The sequence below is a fragment of the Fragaria vesca genome, linkage group LG7, assembly GCF_000184155.1.
Source record: "Fragaria vesca subsp. vesca linkage group LG7, FraVesHawaii_1.0, whole genome shotgun sequence".
Lineage (NCBI taxonomy): Eukaryota > Viridiplantae > Streptophyta > Magnoliopsida > Rosales > Rosaceae > Fragaria > Fragaria vesca.
In genome coordinates, this window is record NC_020497.1 from 486,405 (window position 1) to 508,498 (window position 22,094).

The 22,094-nt window shown below is 38.0% G+C and overlaps 1 protein-coding gene and 1 pseudogene across 1 annotated transcript; both read right to left on the reverse strand.

Annotated features, from left to right (window-relative positions):
* Window positions 1–748: 748 nt before the first annotated feature.
* On the reverse strand, window positions 749–7,347 carry LOC101299030. Its single transcript, XM_004306413.1, has 7 exons — window positions 7,107–7,347; window positions 6,815–7,034; window positions 6,578–6,723; window positions 4,379–4,466; window positions 4,136–4,282; window positions 1,434–1,583; window positions 749–1,324 (listed from the first exon to the last, which is right to left on the reverse strand). Exons 1-7 carry the CDS (start codon window positions 7,322–7,324, stop codon window positions 1,277–1,279), a joined length of 1,017 nt encoding a protein of 338 aa, XP_004306461.1. The 5' UTR covers window positions 7,325–7,347; the 3' UTR covers window positions 749–1,276.
* Window positions 7,348–17,190: 9,843 nt separating this feature from the next.
* The window catches only part of LOC101301914, a 28,926-nt pseudogene continuing 24,022 nt past the window's right edge, over window positions 17,191–22,094 (reverse strand).

Sequence of the window (22,094 nt, forward strand, 5' to 3'; positions counted from 1 at the left end):
AATATATGCTTCTAATCTATCTCACAGTCTCAGTTCCACTACAGATTTCTTCTTTTATATAATTTTCAATTATTCATGTAAAAAGCAGATTATAAACTTGAACTGCAAGTAAGCAATGTCTCTTTCCCAACAAAAGAGTATAAGGGGAGGAGGACTAATTGCATGAATGGCCATGTGCTATTTTCTATTCTGTTTCCTTTATTCTCCAACCTCTCTCACTCACTCCTTTCCATTATTTTCTCCTTCACACATTTCTCAGTATAGTAATTTATATCCTCTAGCTTGTATATGATATTATATTTTTGAGTACCAGCTAAGCCTTGCAAGCACCATTGTAGGCTTTGTGGCAAACACCTTGTAATCCTTTCAACTTTCAAGCATTAGTGACATGACTTTAAGCACCAAGTATATTATACAAATCAGTAAGCTTATACTAAAGCTAAAGATAAAGAGAACCAAACTCATGGATATTCTAGACTTTACACTTGATTAAAGCTATGAGAAGCTTAAACCGCCAGTTTATAAATACATCTATTTTCATTGTCCCCCTCTAGCTTTCAAATTGTTATAACAAACCACCAACGACAAGGCATCAAACGAATGAGTTGAGGACAGACACTCGATCCCAAAGTCCAATACAATTCTTACCTGAGTTTAATTGCAGAACTAAGCAATACTTTAACTGTATTAACAACATGAAGTTCCCAGTCATGAACATGAAAAATCATCTTCTTGGGACGGTTGAGTTCAGGAAACAAAATTAAATAAATACTTAACATTTTGAAATTATGTACTCAGCATGTGAATATACTTGATCTATACAGTCAGTGTTACAGTATTGCTCATCACCACTCCGGATCACCATCCGTATAAAAGGGAAATAGATGTGGAGTACACAAATACGTGGAATTGCTATGGTCTGAAGAGGAAGTTCATACCCACTACACAGAAGAAAGTTCAAGATGGGAGTAGATTATTGAGAGGTGGAAAAGAACAGAAAAAGGAAATGTCCTTGCCATATTGGGGACGATGCTTTTATATACAACTGAGTGGTGATGAGTGACGACCTAGGAGGCATCAGTCAGTGAAGAAACATGGGAGCCAATAGCACCCAGTACCTCATTCTCCGTCCCTCACAACACAATATGTTCCTCAGATCGACCATGCCATCTGAGTATTAACTGAGCTTATTACTAAAGCAAAGCTAATTTATTCATCTATATCCCTCTGGTTCACTCTTTCTGGTGGAGACCTTTAGTCAGATATTGAATCAAGTTTATTTCTCCACAACTTGATTCTTAAGAAACTCCAACACTGAAAGCCGCTGCATTTAAAACAAAGGTTCAATCAGTGTTATAGAATGCAAACAACTTATGAAATGAAATCAACATGACCCAAGAACAACAAAATGAAGTCAACCAAGAGAACCTTACCCGTTGCTCAAGACCAGTGTCTTCAGATTTTAATGTCAAAGATTCCAACAACTTTATTCCTTCTTGAAACTCATTAATTGCTACATCCTCATTCCCTAGACTTCTGTCAACATCTGCAACTTTCGCAAAAGAAACAGCCAGATCCAGAATCTGTAATTGCAAGAATGCAACATGACAAAGTTAGCAACCACAATATATTTGGATTAGAGCACATCTTTAACTAAAAATATGGGGAAGGAAAAAACACCAAGTGACCAACATTATAAATTTCAGTTATCAATATGGGTACTTTTGTAAATAACTATGATTACTTCTACAGTTGGTATAAACCAATAAAACATATGATCTTGTTTCTTTTGGTAAATCATCTAAACAGGGGAAAAAGAAAGGAGTTAAATGTCCACATATAAAGAGCTCTCAGAAGATAAAGTATTAAATTAAATTAAGGTCCTTCCAGATGTTCAATTAACCTTCTGGTAAAGCATCGTCCAACCCAAAACCAATTGGCATCAGGCAGAGATTCAGGATGGGAAAATTTTATGCAAGCTTAGAATGTCAGATGCCTGTGTATATAACCTCAGACACTGCCTCTCTCATGTGACCTAATACAGCCAAAGACTGGATTAAGTTGATCGGAGTACATATTGTACATGGACTTGTTGTGTGTTAACAATGGTTGGGGACTCCAAGAAGAATGGCAATTCATGGAGGCTAATCAATTATAATTTAATGAAAGGCACAAAAATTTTATTACCTTTCATTTTCAATAAAATACAAGACTCAATCTCAAATTCCTTTGCAATGCTCTTAACTTGCTCTTCTCGAACATATCATATGATAATGTTCTGGCAAAACAGCAAGAGCTTCCTAAGTTTCACTTCTTTCAGTCGGAGGACCACAATTACAATGTAAGAACCAACACATTCTACAAAAAAGATACTTCAACATCCTGTGCTGGATCACAAACCTAATTTCTTTAAATGGCTTGTCATAGTCTAGCAGGCAGCAACAAAATTTTACATAGTTCAATGAAACGCCATCCTTCAACCGGTATATTTTTTACTCAGATATATATTCAATACAGCCAACTGAACTGGTTGCGGCTGTGACTCAAAGTATCATGATGACCCTGTAACATGTACCCTTATGCCATCAGAAATCAAGCACTTCATATCAAAATATCACATTTTCATTTGCTCGGATTGAGGTGAAATATCTAGCCTTGTATTTGGATTGTGAGGTAGCAGTGGCCTACAAAGTAAAAAGATTACTCATACTTTAGGTTTACTAAGAGAATCGCTGAGAAATAGAGAAACCTTTTCTTCTTTTCTCTTTTTATTATGTTTGGGAAGATGGGATAGATAAGTTGATGACAAGTATTCATAGTGGGGGGAAGGATCATCATTTGCTAACAATCAAGGAGAACTGTGAACTAAGGCTTTTTGGACATTCAGTTAACTTTTTTAATGTTAAGTCTAGGAAATGTATTGTGAGTGCATCTAGGCAGAAGAATTTAGAGGGTGAGATTGTAAGGATTTTCTTGTAAACATGTTTCAAGGCAGTTAAGTGACATTTTTTTTTTTTGGGTCAATTGTTAATTGACAATTCTCTCTTGCTCTTTCTGAAGTGTGATATGTATCATGGTAGACAACCTTCTGTTTAACTACTCGCGCTTGGCAGTGGCGGAGCCAGGAATTGTGTATGGGTGGGGCACTAACAAAATATCAATGCTTTATAAAGAAAAAAATTTCCACTAAAAAATTTATATGTTTTAATGTGTCTGAAGTAATTTGCCATTAGCTATACTAAAGTTTCTAAAAGAAAATAATTTCAAAATAAAACAAGAGAAATGTTAATGTTCAAAATATATTTTGATAACCTGGGGAAAAGAACAAAAACTTTCATACGAAAAACAGTATTAGAAAAAAGAAAAGAAAGAAATACAAGGAAAAAAAAAACAGTAGAAATAAGGAAAAAAGGACAAAAAAGGGGTCTTAAGTGCTTGTGAGGTTTCGAACACAAGCCCTTGCTGTTGCTAACTGATCAGATTTCCACCACACTAGGCATCAATCAAAGTATAGTAGCAGACGTTTTAATATATAACAATGGAACACGGGCCCCAGTGTGCCCAAATGTGCCCCAATGTGGCTCCACCACTGGCCCTTGGTGTGTGTTGTGTGCCGTGTGCTGTGTGGTGAGTAAACACTAAGCTGAAACTTTGGATCATTTTCTTCTTAACGGTCCAATTGCACTGTCTTTATGCTCATAGATTCTTAGGATGATTGATTTAGTCGAATGGCTACAACTTGATGGCGTATCTGTTTGGCAGCTTGTGTAACAAGTACAAGTTGGTGGAAAGAGAATATAAAGTGGGAAGGTGCACTGATGCCCTTTTGTGAGAACCTTGGATGAAAGGAATAGATAAATTTTTTGGGTAGAAGAATCTAGGTGGATCACTAGTTGGACACAGTTCAATTTTGGTCAAGTTTGTGAGCTTCAGTATCTTCAGGAGTTCAGAGACCTTTCTATACAGCTGTTTTATAAAACTGGAACGCTGTATCATCCATAGAACCTGATTGTGATATTACTTTCCTTTAATGAAAATATAATATATATATATATATATATATACATATATGTGTGTGTGTGTGTGTCTACATATATATATAAAGTTCTGTGGGAAAAAAAAAAGTAGTTGCTACCTGGGACGGAACATTTGGATCATGCTTGACAGCATCACGCCGAACATCCAATGACTTGAAGTAGTAAGATCTTGCAGCTTGCAGGTCTCCATCATAGTATTTAAGATCTCCGATTTTATTAAGTGAGATAGAAAGTGTATGTGTTATCTGTAAATGGATTTAAGGAACACATATGTCAGGGCAAACACACCTAGGACATAATGGCTTAATGCTGATATCACAATAAAGGTTTAATGCAATAACCTCCTGATCATTTCCTGGCAGCTTTGAAAGAAATTCAACACTCTCTTCAAAATAAGTGACTGCAGAACTAGCATCTCCTGTTGCTCGACTGACAAAAAATATATTCAAACGGGTTAAAAACTCATACAAGCAAAAATATTGAAAATCGTTGCTGAAAGCCTGAAATCATACAAAGAAGGTTGTAACAATCTCAAGTATGTATTTTCTATATTGAAAATTTCTAAAAACTCAAGTTTCAGAAAATTATCTCCAACCAGATACTTTACTAGCTGACTCTTTTTCATATAATTGTCAGACACCAAACACATTATGTGTGTGTGTGTGTGTGTGAGAGAGAGAGAGAGAGAGAGAGAGAGAGAGAGAGAGAGAGAGAGAAGAGAATGGAGGCTCCAAAGACAGTCCATCTTGCGCCGCAGCTTCCAATAAACATAACATCTACATTTCAACTATGGCAACCATTTATATTTGAGAGAGAGGACCAGAAGATAACATCTACAATTCAATTACAGCACCAATTAGTTTTTACCCAATCTGCCTAAACTCTGATTCTTGAAAACCCAACCACTATTAAATACATGTGGATGCTTCCTCATTCAAAATACCATTCTGTGTCCAAAGAAAAAGGATACCAAAAAAATAAAGTAACAAGCTCCTGTGGAGCCCATGAAATACAGAACACTACGTCACTACCTCCAAAAAATTCTTCTGACCACAAAGAAAAGAGAGCGAAGGGGAAGAAAAAAAAAACCAAGGAAACAATTCATACACAAGGAAACAGTACTATTTAAAGAAAAAGCTTTTACTGAAAACTCAACACAAGTATAATACAACAAGGCAGACAAGGAATCCATGAAGATAAAGCTAGGGAACAGCCTACACTGGAATCTAGACTACGGCAAACAATCTACACAAGCCCAGGAATAATCAAAACGAAGAGATCTGCAAACAATCAAACAACAAGAAACCCAATGTGCATATCCACATCCAATAAACTTCACCAGCTCTACAAATACTCAACCACAAATCTTAGATTAGCAAGCTCAATTCCACCAAAATCTTCAATGCAGAAACAAATCAACATGACGCATTAGCTACAAACAGCCAGATTTCACCACATAAGCACAGTGAAACCCGAAGCATCTCAAAGACCTTTCCTCAAGATTTAATTTCCTAACTCTACTAAATTAAACTATTAAAGCCACTGATACTTGATTTACATGTATATAAAGTGATGTAGTACAGAGAGAATTTGTACTGAGCAGTGGACAAGATATCCAAAGTACACCTTACTGAATCAGCCAAACAAACCAAACACACCACACCCAAACAGCAATGACCATTATAAGAAACCTAATAAAGGCATGCAACCTGTGAGAATTGTAGAGGGAAACGATAAAATGAGATATTCTTGAAGTTGCCTAACACCTCGTTTAGGAGGAACTTTCAGCCTTCCAAACTATAGAGGCATTATATTGAGGACAGGTACAACATCTACTAAAAATAAGAGTTTCAAGCATACTTTCTTGAGGCCTCCACAAAACTCCTCTTGTCTAGTCAATATGAAGCCAGAGGTTCAGGTCAGATTGTAGGAAGCGGGTAAAACATTTATATTACCATGAGACTCTCTATGGTACCCATGAGTAGTGCTCTCATGCGTAACAAATCCTCATTAAGTAACGGATTTTTAAGGGGGGCAGCTTACGGCCAAACAACTCTCTGGCCTGATAACTAGAAGCTGATGACATCATAGTCAAACCTTTCAAGGTTTATGAGAGGAAACAATGGAAAAAGAGAGCGCACCTAATCATTCCCTTTCCATATGGTTTGATTGGAGGACCGATCGGTTTTTTTTGTGTGGTGACAGGCAGAGACAGACGAGAATCTCATCAATAAGGATGGTTACAAAACCTAACCGAGCAAAAGATTAATTCCCCAACCATTTAGGGCCTATACCTCAAAGTCCAATCCTGTAGGTTTCTCCGTCATTTGGTAAACTTAGAGCCAATACAATGAATAAACTAAAAGCTTAGACGGTACTAGGATATTACTGGTATCGCTTTTCTTTACATATATCTTTCTTTATCCTAACACTCATCTTGAAAAATAAAAAATGTACCATCGCCACTAATGACTCCTATAAAGGTAACATCCAGTTATCCAAATGCATACTCATAAATACATATAAAGAGAGGAACAAACCAGCAATCGCCAAGCATTCCGAGAACGGCTCCTAGCTGAGAACACAACTCGGAAGTGTTCCCCATGGTTTCCAGCTGACCCCTGATGTCTTGTGCGCAGAGACAGAGCCTTGACTTGGCACTCTCTATATTCTGGGCTCGGAATGCCTACCAAGTCACAATGAACCAAATTCAACAAAACACACAAGAAATGCGAAACATTTGATATAAAAATGAAGACTGTGACGGACTGACTGACCCTCATGGCTTGCTGCACCAAGAAAGCACCTCTCTCAAGAGACACGTCTTCATAAATCACTCTCTTATTCTCGGTCTCCTCCTCGGCATTATGAGCCCTCTTGATTCTGGCGTGGCCCTCAATGAACCGATCCACCAAACCCTGGAGCTCCGAATTGGGCTCCGTCTTCTCAATGTCAGCTCCACACAGCGGGCAGTCCTTAAATCTCGACACGCAGGCCCTAAAAACACCCCCAATTCAAAAACCCTAATTCGAAAAAAAAACCAAACCCTAATTCAAATCGGAGGCTTACTTGCAGAAGGAATGAGAACAAGGGACGCAATTAGCAGAGTCGAAGAGGAGGGCGTGGCATATCATGCAGCTGAGCGGGCCCAGCTTGAAGGTCTGGGAGTCGTATCCCAAGGGGCATTTTGGGGAGACGGTCGCCGACGCCGCTGCCGACGAGTCTTTGTCTTTCTTGATTGGCTCCGACGGTCGAGCGGCTTTAACGAACGGACACACCGGTCTCATCTTCTTCTTCTTTCCTAATCTCTTCTCTTCAATTTTTTCGATTGGTGATATAACTTGCGCAAACGACGCCGTATGCGATTCCAGGGAAGTGAATCACCTGTACCAAAATCCCTGTGCCCACTATGTGCCAGCAATAAAGCTTCGACACGTGGAATCTCACTCATCACTATTTAACTGAAGTTTAACTTTAGTTTATATAAAATTTTGTTTTCCCCTAAAAGAAAAAGATAAAACTCTCCCACCATCTCCAGTGGCCGTTTATTGAAGCTGTGATGAGAAGCAGCGGTTTTCATGAGATATGAATCAGGCTACGTTTGGTACGGTTTAACTTATTAGAAAAGTCGGATTAAAGTTTTCAGAAATGGTAACTAACAACTGAACAGAGAGCCGTGAGTACGACAGTGAGCCGTGAGTAGCTGGAGGCTTTGTTTGAGGTAAAAAAGGGTCTCTCCATTGAGGTAGTTATATTCTAAAGTCAAAAGTTTTGGGTATGTGATGAAGAAAACAAAAAATAAAATGAAAGATTGGAAAGATAAATTGCTTAGTGGAGCCGGAAAGGAAGCGTTAATAAAAGAGGTGACTTAGGCCCAGTTTGGGACAGTTGTGCTGTGAGAAGAATTGCTTCCGGAACTGTTGTAAGAAGAATTTCTTTTGGAATTGCTGTGAGAGGAATTAGCTGAGATGTGTTTTTAAAAGTGCTGTGAGAACTAAAAAACATGACTTAAAAGAGGAATAAGGGCAGAATATGATTTATGAAAGATTTATTTAGTCCTTCCGTGTTTCTGAAATTGATTCCCGCAAAAGCACCTCTTACCCAGCTTCTCCAAAACCCGCTTTTAGAAGAATCAATTCCTCTAAAGTCAGTTCTACAGGTGGTTACCAAACACCTCATGTTGGCCCCAAAATCACTTTTGACCCCAAAAGCAGTTTCAAAATCGTTCCCAAACTAGGCCTTAATCTCATGAAATTGTGCATACATGAAAGAAAAATGAATGAACAATATATACACTTAAATATTAGGCTCAAAAGCTCACAAATAAGGCATGAAAGTAAATCAAATCATCCATATGTTTCTCTAACTATGATGAATGAACCTAACAGGCTATGAACACACATATAATTGATGAGCGTAAATTACATATACACTTAATCAAAACAAATTCAACATCATAAGTCTTGCTTGATCTATTCATGATCACAACAAGTTAAGTCAATGTCTCGTCATTAGGATGAAAAAGGCATTCTCTAATTACAAAGAACTACTCTTAAAAAAAAAAAAAAAATTTAGGAGAAGAAAATGGGCACCCGAGCCCTTACCCCTACAATTAAAACCAACATTGTCCTTAATGTTGTCACGTAAACTCAAAAGTTTATCTGTATTCATGAGAAGTTTGGGTGAAAGCACAAGAAAACAATACACAAAAATTCTAACCCTAATATGTGGAGAAAAGTATTGCTCACGACCTTTGGTGGAGATTAAAATGAGACACCAACACTCAAGTCGATACCTTGACTACCTCTACGTATGCTCCATTTTAGATCAAATTCCATTTGGATTGAAGTCCAAATTCCATTAGCATTTGAAGCCCATGTTCCATTAGGATTTGAACCGAGGAGTGTATAAAAGGGCAAAGACGTTTGGCGAAGAAAGACAAAAGCCACCAGCATGACGAAGATATGGTTGAACAAGCGCGATGAAGAAGAAGAAGAAGAAGCGGCGAAGATTGAGAGAGGCATAAGCGCGATGAAGATTGACGGTAATTCCAAGACCCTTTACATCTGTAGCTTTGAACAAAACCAGACGATGGATAAGAGCAGGAACTGGGGCGCTTATGCTGTCCGCGCCGCCGATCTGAGCAATTTGAATACGAAATTGGAGTTACGGCAAGTGGGTTATAGAGCCGGCGAAGACCTCCCCCCCAATGGAGGCTGTGGCGTTTTGGGCTCCCGAATCGTTTTCGCCAGCGGCTTGATACCCGGCGTTTCACCTTGGCCGTGGGGACCGGAAGGCAGCACACGAGCTTATGTGATGGACACGAATGACCCGAAACACGAGATAGTCGACATGGATGCGAGTTTACACGAGGGCAAAAACCTCCATTTGACTATGGAGGTGGGCGGCAAGCTCTATGTTCTGTTGGCCAAGTGGTATGGTTTACCTCTGAATTCATTCGAGGTATTTGACCCCGTCCGGAGAAAGTGGTCACTTCTGCCGGAATTTCCCAATTGTGGTCACTTCTTGTCTTGTGCAATTGCCGGCACCAAGCTTTTCGTGTCCAATGAAAAATCCCCAACAGTCTACTGCCTTGATTTGGCCCATCCAACCCAATGGAGACGGGTCCCTAGTATGTGCGGAGGCGGCCCTTTCCCCTTTTCAGGTAAAGCCCTGGTGCTGGATACGGAGCACCATGACAAGAAGATTGTGTTTGGAGGTGGCCGGGGTAGCAGGGTACTAGTGTATCTCATGTCCCTGAATGAAGAAACAATTACTCCAATCCATGAGTTGAAGCTGCCTGCGGATCAGCTGCCACCTTGGGAACCACGTCGGTATGATTTCTTTCATCTTGGACATGGTCATGTCTGCCTTGTCATCCCCCAGTTCATCGTCCCATATGGAGATGAACCTGGAGTTGGCACTCATTTGATGCACGCTGCTGTCATACCTTTTCGGTTTCAGTTTGACTTCTCCAAGGGTTTCCACCTCCAATTCCAGCCTCCTCACATCTTGGAATACCGTACCAACCCCTCCGCTCTTCCTTTCACTCGCTCACTCGGTTCCTTTCTGCTTTAGTTATTCCTGAAATGTTGCACTGGTTTGTACTGATAGTAATTCCTGATCACTCTGATTTCGTTTCTGGTACTGGTTTGGTTGTTATTCCTGATATGTTGCAAGTATAATGTATTCCCTGTATCCTCAGACCTTGTAGTTAGCAAAAATCACCCATGATGTTGAGGCAAGTTTCCATTTTGTATTTCGTTCTTTTTTGTCTTGCTGCTACCTTAGTCATATAACTTGAGTCTGTAGCTGTAATAATCTATTTCTTCCTCCCTCCTCTCTGGTACACTTCCACAAGTTCTGTTCACTTGTTTTGACAATGTCCTTGGGAATTAAAACGAATCCTAATGTAGCATACGATAACTAGAATTCTGAAATCTAACTAGAATCAAGGATTCACAGATAATGCCAAAAGTTTAATCCACTGAACTCCTCAAAGCTGCAAGTTTTGAAATATAAGATACTTACAGAAGCTTTCCGAAGTAGCTGAAGGAAAGCACCAGTGACAGTATAGACAATGTAGATGTTTCTTGTGGGGAGTTGTAAATTACATATAGTAGGATAGCAATCTAGCATACATAAACAAGTGATCTACCAACCTAAGACAATCATGAATAACCATAGACCAGCAGCACCCAGAATTACTAATTTCCACAAACTCTTGCAAGCAATATCTCATGAGAAATTTTGACAAATAACCAACTTTTGGTCCTTAAGTTGGTTTTTAACTATCTTTTTTCATTTAGTTGAAAAATAACCATTTTACATGATAAAATGTCTACTATACCCTTTATACCAAATAACCATTTAAAATACTTTTTTAGAAGAAAAAAATTTCTTGTTATCCGTTCGTTCTACTCCTACGAGTTCCATCCGACTTCTCATAAGTTATATATAATTATATATATATATAGTCCCCTTCTAGAGTGGGATCCCGCTTTGAAATTAAAGTGCGAGACTCCTTATTTCGCTCACTTTCAAGTCGTATTTCCACATCTCAACCGTATAATGTCTAAAACACAGTGTGTAGATCATTCCTGCAAAGTTTCATCAAATTTGAAGATCATTTGGGTACCGAATTAGATTAAATAAATCAACAGAACAAAAGTTGCCCAAACAGAACCGTTCGTGTAAATTACTATTACGGAAGCTCAAATGATCTTCAAATTTGATGAAACTTTGCATGAATGATCTACACACAGTGTTTTAGACATTGTATGGTTGAGATGTGGAAATACAACCTGAAAGTGAGCGAAATAAGGAGTCTCGCACTTTAATTTCAAAGCGGGATCCCACTCTGGAAGGGGACTGTATATATATATATCTTATGTAATACAATTCTTTTATTTTTGATGATACAATCGTGAAAGGTGAAAACAATGTAATCAAGACCATTGTCTCGATCTTTAGTGATTGCATAAATTAGAAGATCAAACTACAAGTAAGCAGCAGTACATCCATATATAATTAGCTGCCAAATTAAGATATATATTGAAAGCTAGTTATAATCCGGCCAATATTGTTCATTGTTCATATGAGTTTGGCTGCAAATCAACGTAATATCAAACAACTTTTCTTGTACATCTTATGATCAGATTAAGCTCTTATATGATAAAATATTGGACTCGATCAAATTGACATGATTAAGACCTTAAATATGAAAACTCTTGTCCCTGATCAATTAAACCCTAAATCTTCAAGAACCCTAAATCTCAAACCTTGAAAGGGTTGGAGCTTTATTTAACCACAAAATATAATCAAATAAAACTAAAGTTATTATAGATATACATACCTTGAACACACAACGATTTTTGATACGATTGTGTACCAAATCAGTCGGATAGCAGTTAAATTTAACTATATCAGAAGTCTGGTGGAACTCATAGAAGTAGAATGAACGGATAACAAGAATTTCTGTTTTTTTTTTTTCTTTTATTGAGAAGAATAGAAAAAGCTAGTATTCAAAATGGTTATTTTGTATAAAGGGTATAGTAGACATTTTATCATGTAAAATGGTTATTTTTCAACTATATGAAAAAAGATGGTTAAAAACCATCTTGAGGACCAAAAGTTGATTATTTCTCAAAAATTTTTAATATCATTCTCATCAGAAAAAAAAACAAAAAAACAAAAACAAAAAAAACACCTGCTGTGAATAATAAACAATAACCTACTCACCTAAGCTTGAACAAGTTGGAAAACTTCCAGAAGACAACCCAAAAATTACTCTACAACTAAATGACAATCACACTTGTTCACTTCGGTACAAAATCACCACTGATGCTCCCCACAGTAAAATTACCATGAAATCATCAAACAACACAGGTGGTTGTGACAAAGCATTCCCATACTCTTCACAAATAACACGACCAATAGAACATCAGAAGTACCTATCTTCTACAACTGAACACACCAGCAACGTAAAAAGTTCGGGAAATAACAAATATCAGATAATGAAAAACAAGGAGACTCTTTAAATCAGTGAACTAAACTCCAGTTTTCTCCTTTTCACAGTTTACCAAAAACAAAAAACAAAAAAAAGCAAATACAAAAATAAGTAATTCATCACAACAAAATTTTATTCTATTTATTTTTTTGTCAATAAGGACACAGGAGACACCAGCTAAAACAAGTAGTATTGCTGTCCAGTGAGGGTACATCAAAACTCAAAAAGAAAAAAAGAAAAAGAAAAGATGATCCTGATTCAAGCAAACTCATGAAGCAAAATCTGAATTGCTTGAGAAAAGTTAACCCTAGTCACTGAGAGTAGCAAGTAAAGTAAATAGTAGTCAAGTAAAGTCCAGTTTTAAGTAAAAGCACAGACAAGTAATCACACCATCATTCAATCGTCACACTTTTACACAATAATGCAGAAAACTGAGATCAACCCATTGGTCTGATGACTCTGATTAACCCATTATTTACTCGGTTTATAAAGTTTGGTTTGCCACCGCACACCTACAAAAACAATGAAAATCAATAATGGAAACACCACAGCAAAACCAAGTCATCAAACACTTGTGAAATTTGTGAAATTACTATATTAGTTAAAAGATATTGGAAAACAAGATAGGTAATCTAATCAAAGATATCAGCTAGCCTTAAGGTTTAATTTAAACAACTTTCAAAAGCATGGTAAAAAAGAATAACCAAAACAAATTAATTCCAAACTCATGCTATCAAACACGCAACTTAACCAAACTAACAGTGAAAAATGATAAAAACAGAAGCATAATTCCCAGGTAAAGAAGCTGAAAACACACTCCTGCTACACCACCGATGGAAGAAGCATAACTCTCTCTCTCTCTCTCTCTCTCTCTCTCTCCTCCTCCTCCTCTCCTCTCCCTCTCTCCTATCCTCCTCTCCGTCTCCGTCTTCCTTTTTTNTTTCNGTTTTTCTTTTCCTTTTTTTCCTTCCTTCTTTTTCTACCGTCCCAAAGACTCTTCCCTTCTTATCTCTCAACAAAAATAAACAAAGTAGAAGTAACAATAACAGACACAGACACAGATTATATATACTTCTATTTAAGAAATTTTGACTAGTAAAGCCGGTTTAGTAACAGCTTAATCAGCATCTGCATTGCTGTTAGTAGCTTTTAGAGAAGGCAAGGAAGGTGAAAAGACTGAGAGAAGATGTAGAATGTTTGGTTAATGAACAAAAGAGGCGAAGTCTTGCACTAGCTGTTACAGAGATGGACCTGGAGGCAGCAAAGGAGGAAGAAGGCTTCACTGAGATAGACATGGAAACTGAACTAGGTTATGGGATAGTATGGTTTTCTCTAGATATATATGTTTAGTAGGGAAATTATGTTTGACAGTTGACACTGACATTGAACTAGGTTATGGCTGTTGTAGCGTTATGGTAGCTTTTGTGTTTATATCAGTTGCAGGACCTTTATGTGTGGCACAGATTTCAACTTTATCGACTATATTCTAGTGTTCTAAGATACTAATATGTAGAAGGATTGGGCCGTTGGGGCATTGAATCAATGATATTATGCCTCAGTTCAAGCTGAGTATTTGAACTTTAGTTCAAAATACATTTTAAACTTATCAGTCTTAATGCTATTCTTAAAACTATGCAAGTGACGCCTTGATTTTGTTTCATGTTTTGGAATGAACGCATTGTCAGGTTTGTCTCGAGGATCAATCTCATTATCACTCATGAGTCAGGGCAGAGATTTCATTTTCCAACTTGTTTATAATATACTTGACTATGTAAACTAGTTTTGCTGTTTATCTTGTGGAAATGATTTTCAGATATCTACTGCTGAATGTCTGACACTGAATCGAGAAGTTGATGATATCTATTCTTGGCAGTTGATTAGGCCACTCCAATCCATAATTTTTTGCCAAAATGGAAAGCAATGTCTGCTTTAGAATAAAACGTAGACAGAAGAATTTCACTTGAACTCCCCTCAGACATGGCTATTTAGAATTTGTTGTTTGTGCTTTGTATATTTCAAATCCTACCCTACTCGACCAGCTAAGGAAACTGCAAACGCTCTAAATTATGTATATACATCACCCATTGTAATTGACTCCTTGAGTAGGGATTTCCACCCAGAAGCAGACAATCATCAGGAACCTCATAGAGCTCAGAAGTAGGCATAGTTAGAACATACCGATAGGAAATAGGATAGATATCACTCCTCCAAGCCTATCTCCTCGCTTGGTACAGGAACCTCCAAGAAAAATAGGAAATGGAACTTTGGATTAATACACATAATGAAAACATAAAATTTGAAAGACTGCGCCTATTAGGACCTCCAAATTTGCTTACATTCCTGCTGCGCAATTAAGCAATCGGTAGGTCCCCTCATCAAGAACAGTGAATCCATTTGACAGTGAACTGACATAGAAGTGAGGATCCACAGTAGCGGTACCAATAGTAATAGGACTGAGTACGAATTTGGACCAATACAGCAAACACTGAGGCAGACCAGATTCTGGATTTGGGCGTTCAGTGTCCCACAACAAAGCCAACTTGTGATCGTTTTCCTTTCCGACTTGAAACAGGTATGGAGTGTAACCGGGACCAGCCTCATACATGTCCATGTCTGCTTCATTCTCGTAATCATGTGTCTCGTAAACTTCGGGGAGTGTGATTCCGTCAGTTGGCAGACCCTTAACTGGTTCGGGAAGCCATTTACGCTGTTGAATATCAAACACATATATTCCCGGAACCACCTTCTGAACAGGCTTCATACTCATGGTAGCAGGCAGCGACATGGGATTCTGAGTACCGAAAGCAAACAGGTAGCGGTCGTCGTAAAGCACCACTCCGGCAGACCATGTACCCGAGATGTTGTCGTAGCTCTCGTCCCACTCGCCTGTCTCCAAATCATATGAAAGCATGAGATTGGGTGCATTCCGGCTCACAGTGACATAGATGAAAAGTGTACTCTTTGTAACAGCAAGAAGACGGGACTGGTACGGCGCGTAATTCCTTTCCCGGCGGATCAGGAAAGCCGGAACAGGGAACTGAGGCAACTGTTTAAGAATGCCAGTGTCAGGAGATAGTCGGTATTGGTTATATCCCACCGAGTAAATAAAACCATCGCGCCCAACAGCTGCTGCACCGAATTGTGCACTTCGCAATTTCCCACCACCAAGCACCCATTCAGGATTTTTCCCTAATTCAAAGTGCTTGTACCCGATATTTTCCTTATCTTCATTCTTCATTGCTGTATCGATATCTCCGCCAATCAGATATATATGAGAGCCTAAGACGGCAAGGCTTGTATCTCGGACGTCTGAATCGGGAACAGAGATTCGTCTGATATAATCAGAGTCAGAGTAACACAACAGGCCTTCCGTGTCGTCGCATCGATTGCAAGGTTTCTCCTCAATCACGTACCACAAATTGTCTGGCTTGTACTTACCGCTGCACGCTACCCTTACGTAGATCGGTCGGTCACTGCAGATTTCGTCTCCGCTTGTCTCTGCCATTGCCATATCAACAACTTGAATATTGCTAGGTTTTGTTCTCTTTGGTGTACGTGAAAGATGGAGGCTTAACCTTGCATCCTCCTCTTTATATAGGGTTAGCCATCCTATTCTCTATAATGTGCTCTTAGCCATTTTGGGCTTATTTGATACGGGTGTATCCTAGTCTTTTAGGAATTAGCCGATTCCTTCTCCAAGTTAGTTAAGGAAATAGCTTTTATAGCTTGTTAGGAGAATAGTTTTCCAACTTAGTTTGAGATTAGTTGTGTAACTTAGTTAGGGAGTACTCTCCAAGTTAGACAAAGATTTATAGAGATTTAGACTATAAATAGAGGTGTCTAGCTTAGTTTTAGATATTAGAGCGAAACAGTTAGAGAAATATATGTTTAGAGAGTTATTGTGAGAGAAAGCATTAGACATTAATAATCATTGTACCATTTTGCACAATAAAAGAGAAGAATACATTTTCTTTGAACTACATTGCTTGTGTGTTTTTAGTACTATTAGCAATTTCGTTGTTAGCAGTATCACCTGAGTAATTCGTATCATTATTGGGCTCAAGGGTATGGATGTTGTTCTGAAGCAAGGGCGATGAAGGCTATTAGGTGGATTTGGGCCACTGAAGTGACCTGGGCCTATTGGGCTGATCTACTTCTTATGGGGCTGGGATAAGGTTCTTGGACCTTATTTTAGGCCTGAGAATGTATGGATTGGCCTGGTGGGATCAGGTTTATTTAATTTCCTTTAAATTTGCATGTTACTATGTCATGTCATGCACTGCTAGTAGGCTCGTTTTTTCAATAAGTGAGCATTCGTACTGTCGAATGATAGGTCTAATATATATATGGTTGTAGTTTAGTAATCACAAACTTCTTATCTACTCTTAGTCGGTAAAGAAAGGATATATATTTTTTAAAATTCTTTTTAAAATTATTTTACTATATAATTATTAATAGAGATCGGGACGGGTATCTGTGACAAAAGAAACACTTAGAAAGAACAAAATTGAATCTCACCAAATATACTGTTAGTTATTTGTTTTATAATTAACAGAAGACTTACTTGGTAGTTCTTTCATGTTTCTATATGCAATTAGCCTGTACAAGATGCTATCCAAAATGGAAAAACTTCGAGCCTTCAATCTATTCTGGTCGAAAGCGAACTAAATTAGGGAGGGCAGTAGACTGTTGCTTCCTGATTTCAGATGCAGTCACCATACTATACTCCAATGTCAGGGAACGTAGATTCTTCGAAGGCTTTAAATAATGCAATCCCTCATCGGTGACGCGTGAGTTTGAAATGTTTGATGACACCAATGCAGTTAAACCTGTAGTTCCAGAGGAAAATGAACGTGACAAGAGTTGCAACAAGGTATATGAAATATACAACAATACATACCAGAAATCACTTCCAACGATTTATCTGTCAAGCTGCGGTTCTGCGACAAATTTAGCCATGTCAGACAGACAAGATCTTTCAGATTCTTCACACCAGCATCAGTCAATTCCCCACCACATATTTCAAGAGATTGAAGGTTCTTGAAGTCTGTTTGCACAAAAACACATAAACTTTATTACTTTAAAAATACAAGATTATTAAGTTGCAAAAGCTAGTAAACACGTAAAACGAAATTTCCCTTTGAGGCACTGTCAATTTCATCAAACTGAATTAGGATGGGAACCGGAGCAAACTTGACTGCTGAAATATTCTATTCCTACCTTCAGGGTTTCGAAATAGTACCTCCTCGCTTGGAACAGGAACCTCCAAGGAAAATAGGAAATGGAAATTTGGATTAATACACATGATGAAAACATAAAATTTGAAAAAGTAAAGTGCAACGAAAGTAATCTAGTTACCTAAATCATCATTGAGGAACTCAAGTTATCTAAGAGGGTACTAGCCCCTCCTCGTTTAAACAAGCGAAACAACCATGAGTCAGATACACACAGAGTATTGCTTGGAGCTACCAGATAGCCTTCACGACAGGGGAGCTCAATCAGTTCATCCCAGAATGGCTAAGATCTTCACTTGCACCCCTAAATCATTCATCATAACCTTCACTATCATCCAATAGTCCAATCCAAGGATGATCCATTCTGCAAACTCTTTTAGACTAGATACAATCATATTTTTTAACAAAATACAAAAGGGGGTTATGATTATTATCTTCAAACCAACACTGGCCTCTGTAACTACAATTTTTCGCATGGCTTCTAACTCAAATCCACCGACTTTCAAAAAAGTTATTTTATAAAGACCACACTCGTGTCCTTTGCCTAAGATCACTGTTTTACATGATTTTTGCAGGAGTAGAACTGACATTCCTACTTGCATAGATTTTTGTGCTGCATCATATACGTACTGTGTTCCTACCAAAAATGACAGAGGTTGAGATACTGTATTGTGCTGCATCATGTACGTAGTGCTTTAGGCTGTACGTTCTGTACATTTTACCAAGGAAAAAAAAAAAAAACAAAGGCTTGATACAATGACAGAAGACGGATCAATCTGAAAGTTTAAAAAGAAAGATCATATAGTTTGAGGCAGCAATATTCGCAAAGAACACTACGCAATTGACTCCACAAATCAAACAATCAGATCATGACCAGGTCCACTGATAAGTTACCTTTGCTTCAAGTCCAAGTTTGCAGTGATCGAGCATTAAAGAGAGTTGGTTTTTCTCTTCTTAAAGTATCACTCAATTCTTCCTTAATCTAGAGCTTGGCATAAGGTAATGTTTTTGAATCTCATTCTTATGTAACCCACAAAGGATTTGGGGTGCTTTGATTTTGAGCTCTACTAAATTGTTCTATTTATGGGTTTGTGTTGTTGGAATTTGGGAAGTGGCAGAGTGAAGACTGAGGAAAGGGTTGAGCCAGAGAAAGATTTTGATGCACCATCTGGAACATTCAATTGGAAAATCGAAAAAATTCTCTAACTTGAAGCCCGGCTTATGTTTCTAACAGTTTCATCATTGGAGGCACCAAATGGTCCGCCCTCTCTATATTCCGAATATATATTTCACTATTTCAAGTTCAAGATGGATTTTTGTATAATGCCAAAGATGCAATAATTAACTCAAGCGATCAAGATGGTTTTGTTTTGTTTCTTAGTTGGAATGCCAATCTTTTATTTCAAGATGATGTCTTTTTCGTCGTTAGTTTACCCCAATCATGGGTTTGCTACTAACTAAGCAACAAGCTGCAAATTAAAATCAAAGAAAATTGGAGCTAAAAATCATCCAGAGGCTTCTAGTCTAGCCCACTTGGTAGCCTAATATCGTGAATAGTTACCTGGTCTTTACTAGCTATGGTTGGTTTAATATCTCAGGCGGCTGTATATGTATCTGACTGGCGATGACAAGCATCAGGGAAATCACTTGGCTTTGTATTTGGGGGTTGCAGATGCTCAACATTTGGCACCTGGGTGGAATATATATGCACACTTCAGATTGACTGTGGTGAATCAACTTGACATTAACAAGTCAGTCACAAAGCCTAGAAAGGGTAAATAGATTCTTAGCTCTTTTTGTTTTGTTCTGTTTTTTAATTTTTTGTTATCTTGTATTCTTCCATGTGTGAAACTCATGATGCTTTGCAACAGCTTAGTTATTATACTACGTCAATTTGCCATCAATGCACCCCCGTGTTCTTTTGCTTGATTCAATCTTATAGCCGTGTATTATGAAATCTAAGGTGCCGGCACAAAGGAAGAAATGGACTGGATGTGTAACAAATTTAGAACTATAACTAACAATTAGGAACAAATTAGAACTATAAGCTTGTCTTCAAGCAGATTTGAACAAGATCTGATCACTGTTGTGGAAGCAGATATGCAATATGACACGTAATTTTGAAATATACCAACATATATAAGCACTATTAAGGAACAAAGGAACTGAAGTTGGGGAAACCATGTTACGAACATCAGCTCCATAAAAGGTCACAGTTCTAGGGATCAGAGAACTTCTGGATATGCTTGATGTTAATAGCCATAAGGGTACTTAAAATTCACAAATCATTTTCATATATGGGTATCGACACAGTACTTTCCTCTCAATGTATAAATCACGGAAACTGAATATCAGATTCATGATAAACTATCATAGATGCTCTATCATATGTATATAGCATACTGGTGGAAATATATATACGAGGCAAAAAGCCTTCGGTAGTAGTACTGAAGCCTAATTTTTCTTAATTAGACATCGCATTTTATTGAGCCTTGTTTTTTGTTTTTGTTTTTCTGGAACAAGCAAAAGCAAGCAGGTGAAGCAGCTAGAGGATCCAACTCCTATTGTACTTATAAAGTATTGGCTGTATCTTACTATGTACCTATTAACCAAGCTTTTGCAGTGTGTGAAGAAGGAAGGAAATAAACAAACTTGGTTATATGTATATATGTAAATCAGTTGGTGGACTCTCAAAAAATCATCTCTTCTTGGGTAGTTCTTTTATCTAATAATGATTCACCATATGTGTCTCATTTCGTTCTTCCATCCCCTTTTTGGTGAGACATAAGGTGTTATAAACAAATCTCATATATATGTTTATTACTGTTATCAGCATTTACTCGAGTGCTAGTGAATTCCTAGAAAATCAAAAAATGCGTATCTGAAGTAACCTGGTGATTGGTGATGAACATCACATGCCTTTTGTTATTGACTGCGTATTAACTCTTTGTCAATTATTGGGTTCACAGGCATTCAGAGAGAATTCGATGCAGACAATAATGACTGGGGGTTCAAAGCTTTCATGCCCCTCAGTGAACTATATGAATGCTCTGCAGGTTATGTACTGAATGATATATGTATTGTTGAAGCCAAGGTTGATGTCCCGTTCAGGTTTGAACATCAAGGATCTAATGTTTCTGTAACTATGGAGTCCTCAAGGAATGAACATAAGAGGCTGGAACAAAATGTGAATCCTATGAAATCTCCAGGCTCTTCAGCAGCAACTAAGGCCGCAAATCTTGAGCTGGTACCTCCCTTGCAGGATGCCCCACAATCTGACAACTCTGCAATAAGCTCTCCTTCTGTAGTCCAGGAAGCTGTGGAAGTCTCAACCAACCGAACAGGCAACCTCATAGATTTTATGGGTTTTGAACTAGTAGATTGAGCTTTTGTTCCATTGCTGGAGGAAGTTTGTTCAAACATCCTTCATTGATTGAGTGGTGCCAAACAAGGAGAGGTCGTAGCATTAAAGAATGTGCATTCAAAACATTGGGTGAACTCTTGCACTTTCCGAAGACTACAAAGATTAAGCATATGACTCGAGTCCGCTGAGCACCTTCAAACTTTGTGGGAGGATCTTGAGATCTTCAAATTTGACTTGGCTTGGCTTGAGCACGTTCAATCTGCCTTGCCTATGAAGAAGCTTTTAGAGAAGGCAAGGAAGGTGAAAAGACTGAGAGAAGATGTAGAATGTTTGGTTAATGAACAAAAGAGGCGAAGTCTTGCACTAGCTGTTACAGAGATGGACCTGGAGGCAGCAAAGGAGGAAGAAGGCTTCACTGAGATAGACATGGAAACTGAACTAGGTTACGGGATACTTTAGCCTTACTGTTTGGTTTTCTCTAGATATATATGTTTAGTAGGGAAGTTATGTTTGACAGTTGACACTGACATTGAACTAGGTTATGGCGGTTGTAGCGTTATGGTAGCTTTTGTGTTTATATCAGTTGCAGGACCTTTATGTGTGGCGTGTTCTAAGATACTAATATGTAGAAGGATTGGGGCATAGAATCGCTGGTATTATGCCTCAGTTCAAGCTGAGTATTTGAACTTACTTTAGTTCAAAATACATTTTAAACTTATCGTCTTAATGCTATTCTTAAAACTGGGCAAGTGACGCCTTGATTTTGTTTCATGTTTTGGAATGAACGCATTGTCAGGTTTGTCTCGAGGATCTATCTCATTATCACTCATGAGTCAGGGCAGAGATTTCAGTTTCCAACTTGTTTGTATACTTGACTATGTAAACCAGTTTTGCTGTTTATCTGGTGGAAATGATTTCAGATATCTACAGCTGAATGTCTGACACTGAAT

Bases quoted from the DNA above. Each gene is read 5' to 3' on its own strand.
- LOC101299030 (XM_004306413.1), bottom strand. From the start codon at position 7,324: ATGAGACCGGTGTGTCCGTTCGTTAAAGCCGCTCGACCGTCGGAGCCA. The intron at 4,283-4,378 runs GTTATTGCATTA...ATCCATTTACAG, and splicing joins TGCCAGGAAATGATCAGGAG to ATAACACATACACTTTCTAT. The intron at 1,325-1,433 runs GTAAGGTTCTCT...TTTTAAATGCAG, and splicing joins ACACTGGTCTTGAGCAACGG to CGGCTTTCAGTGTTGGAGTT.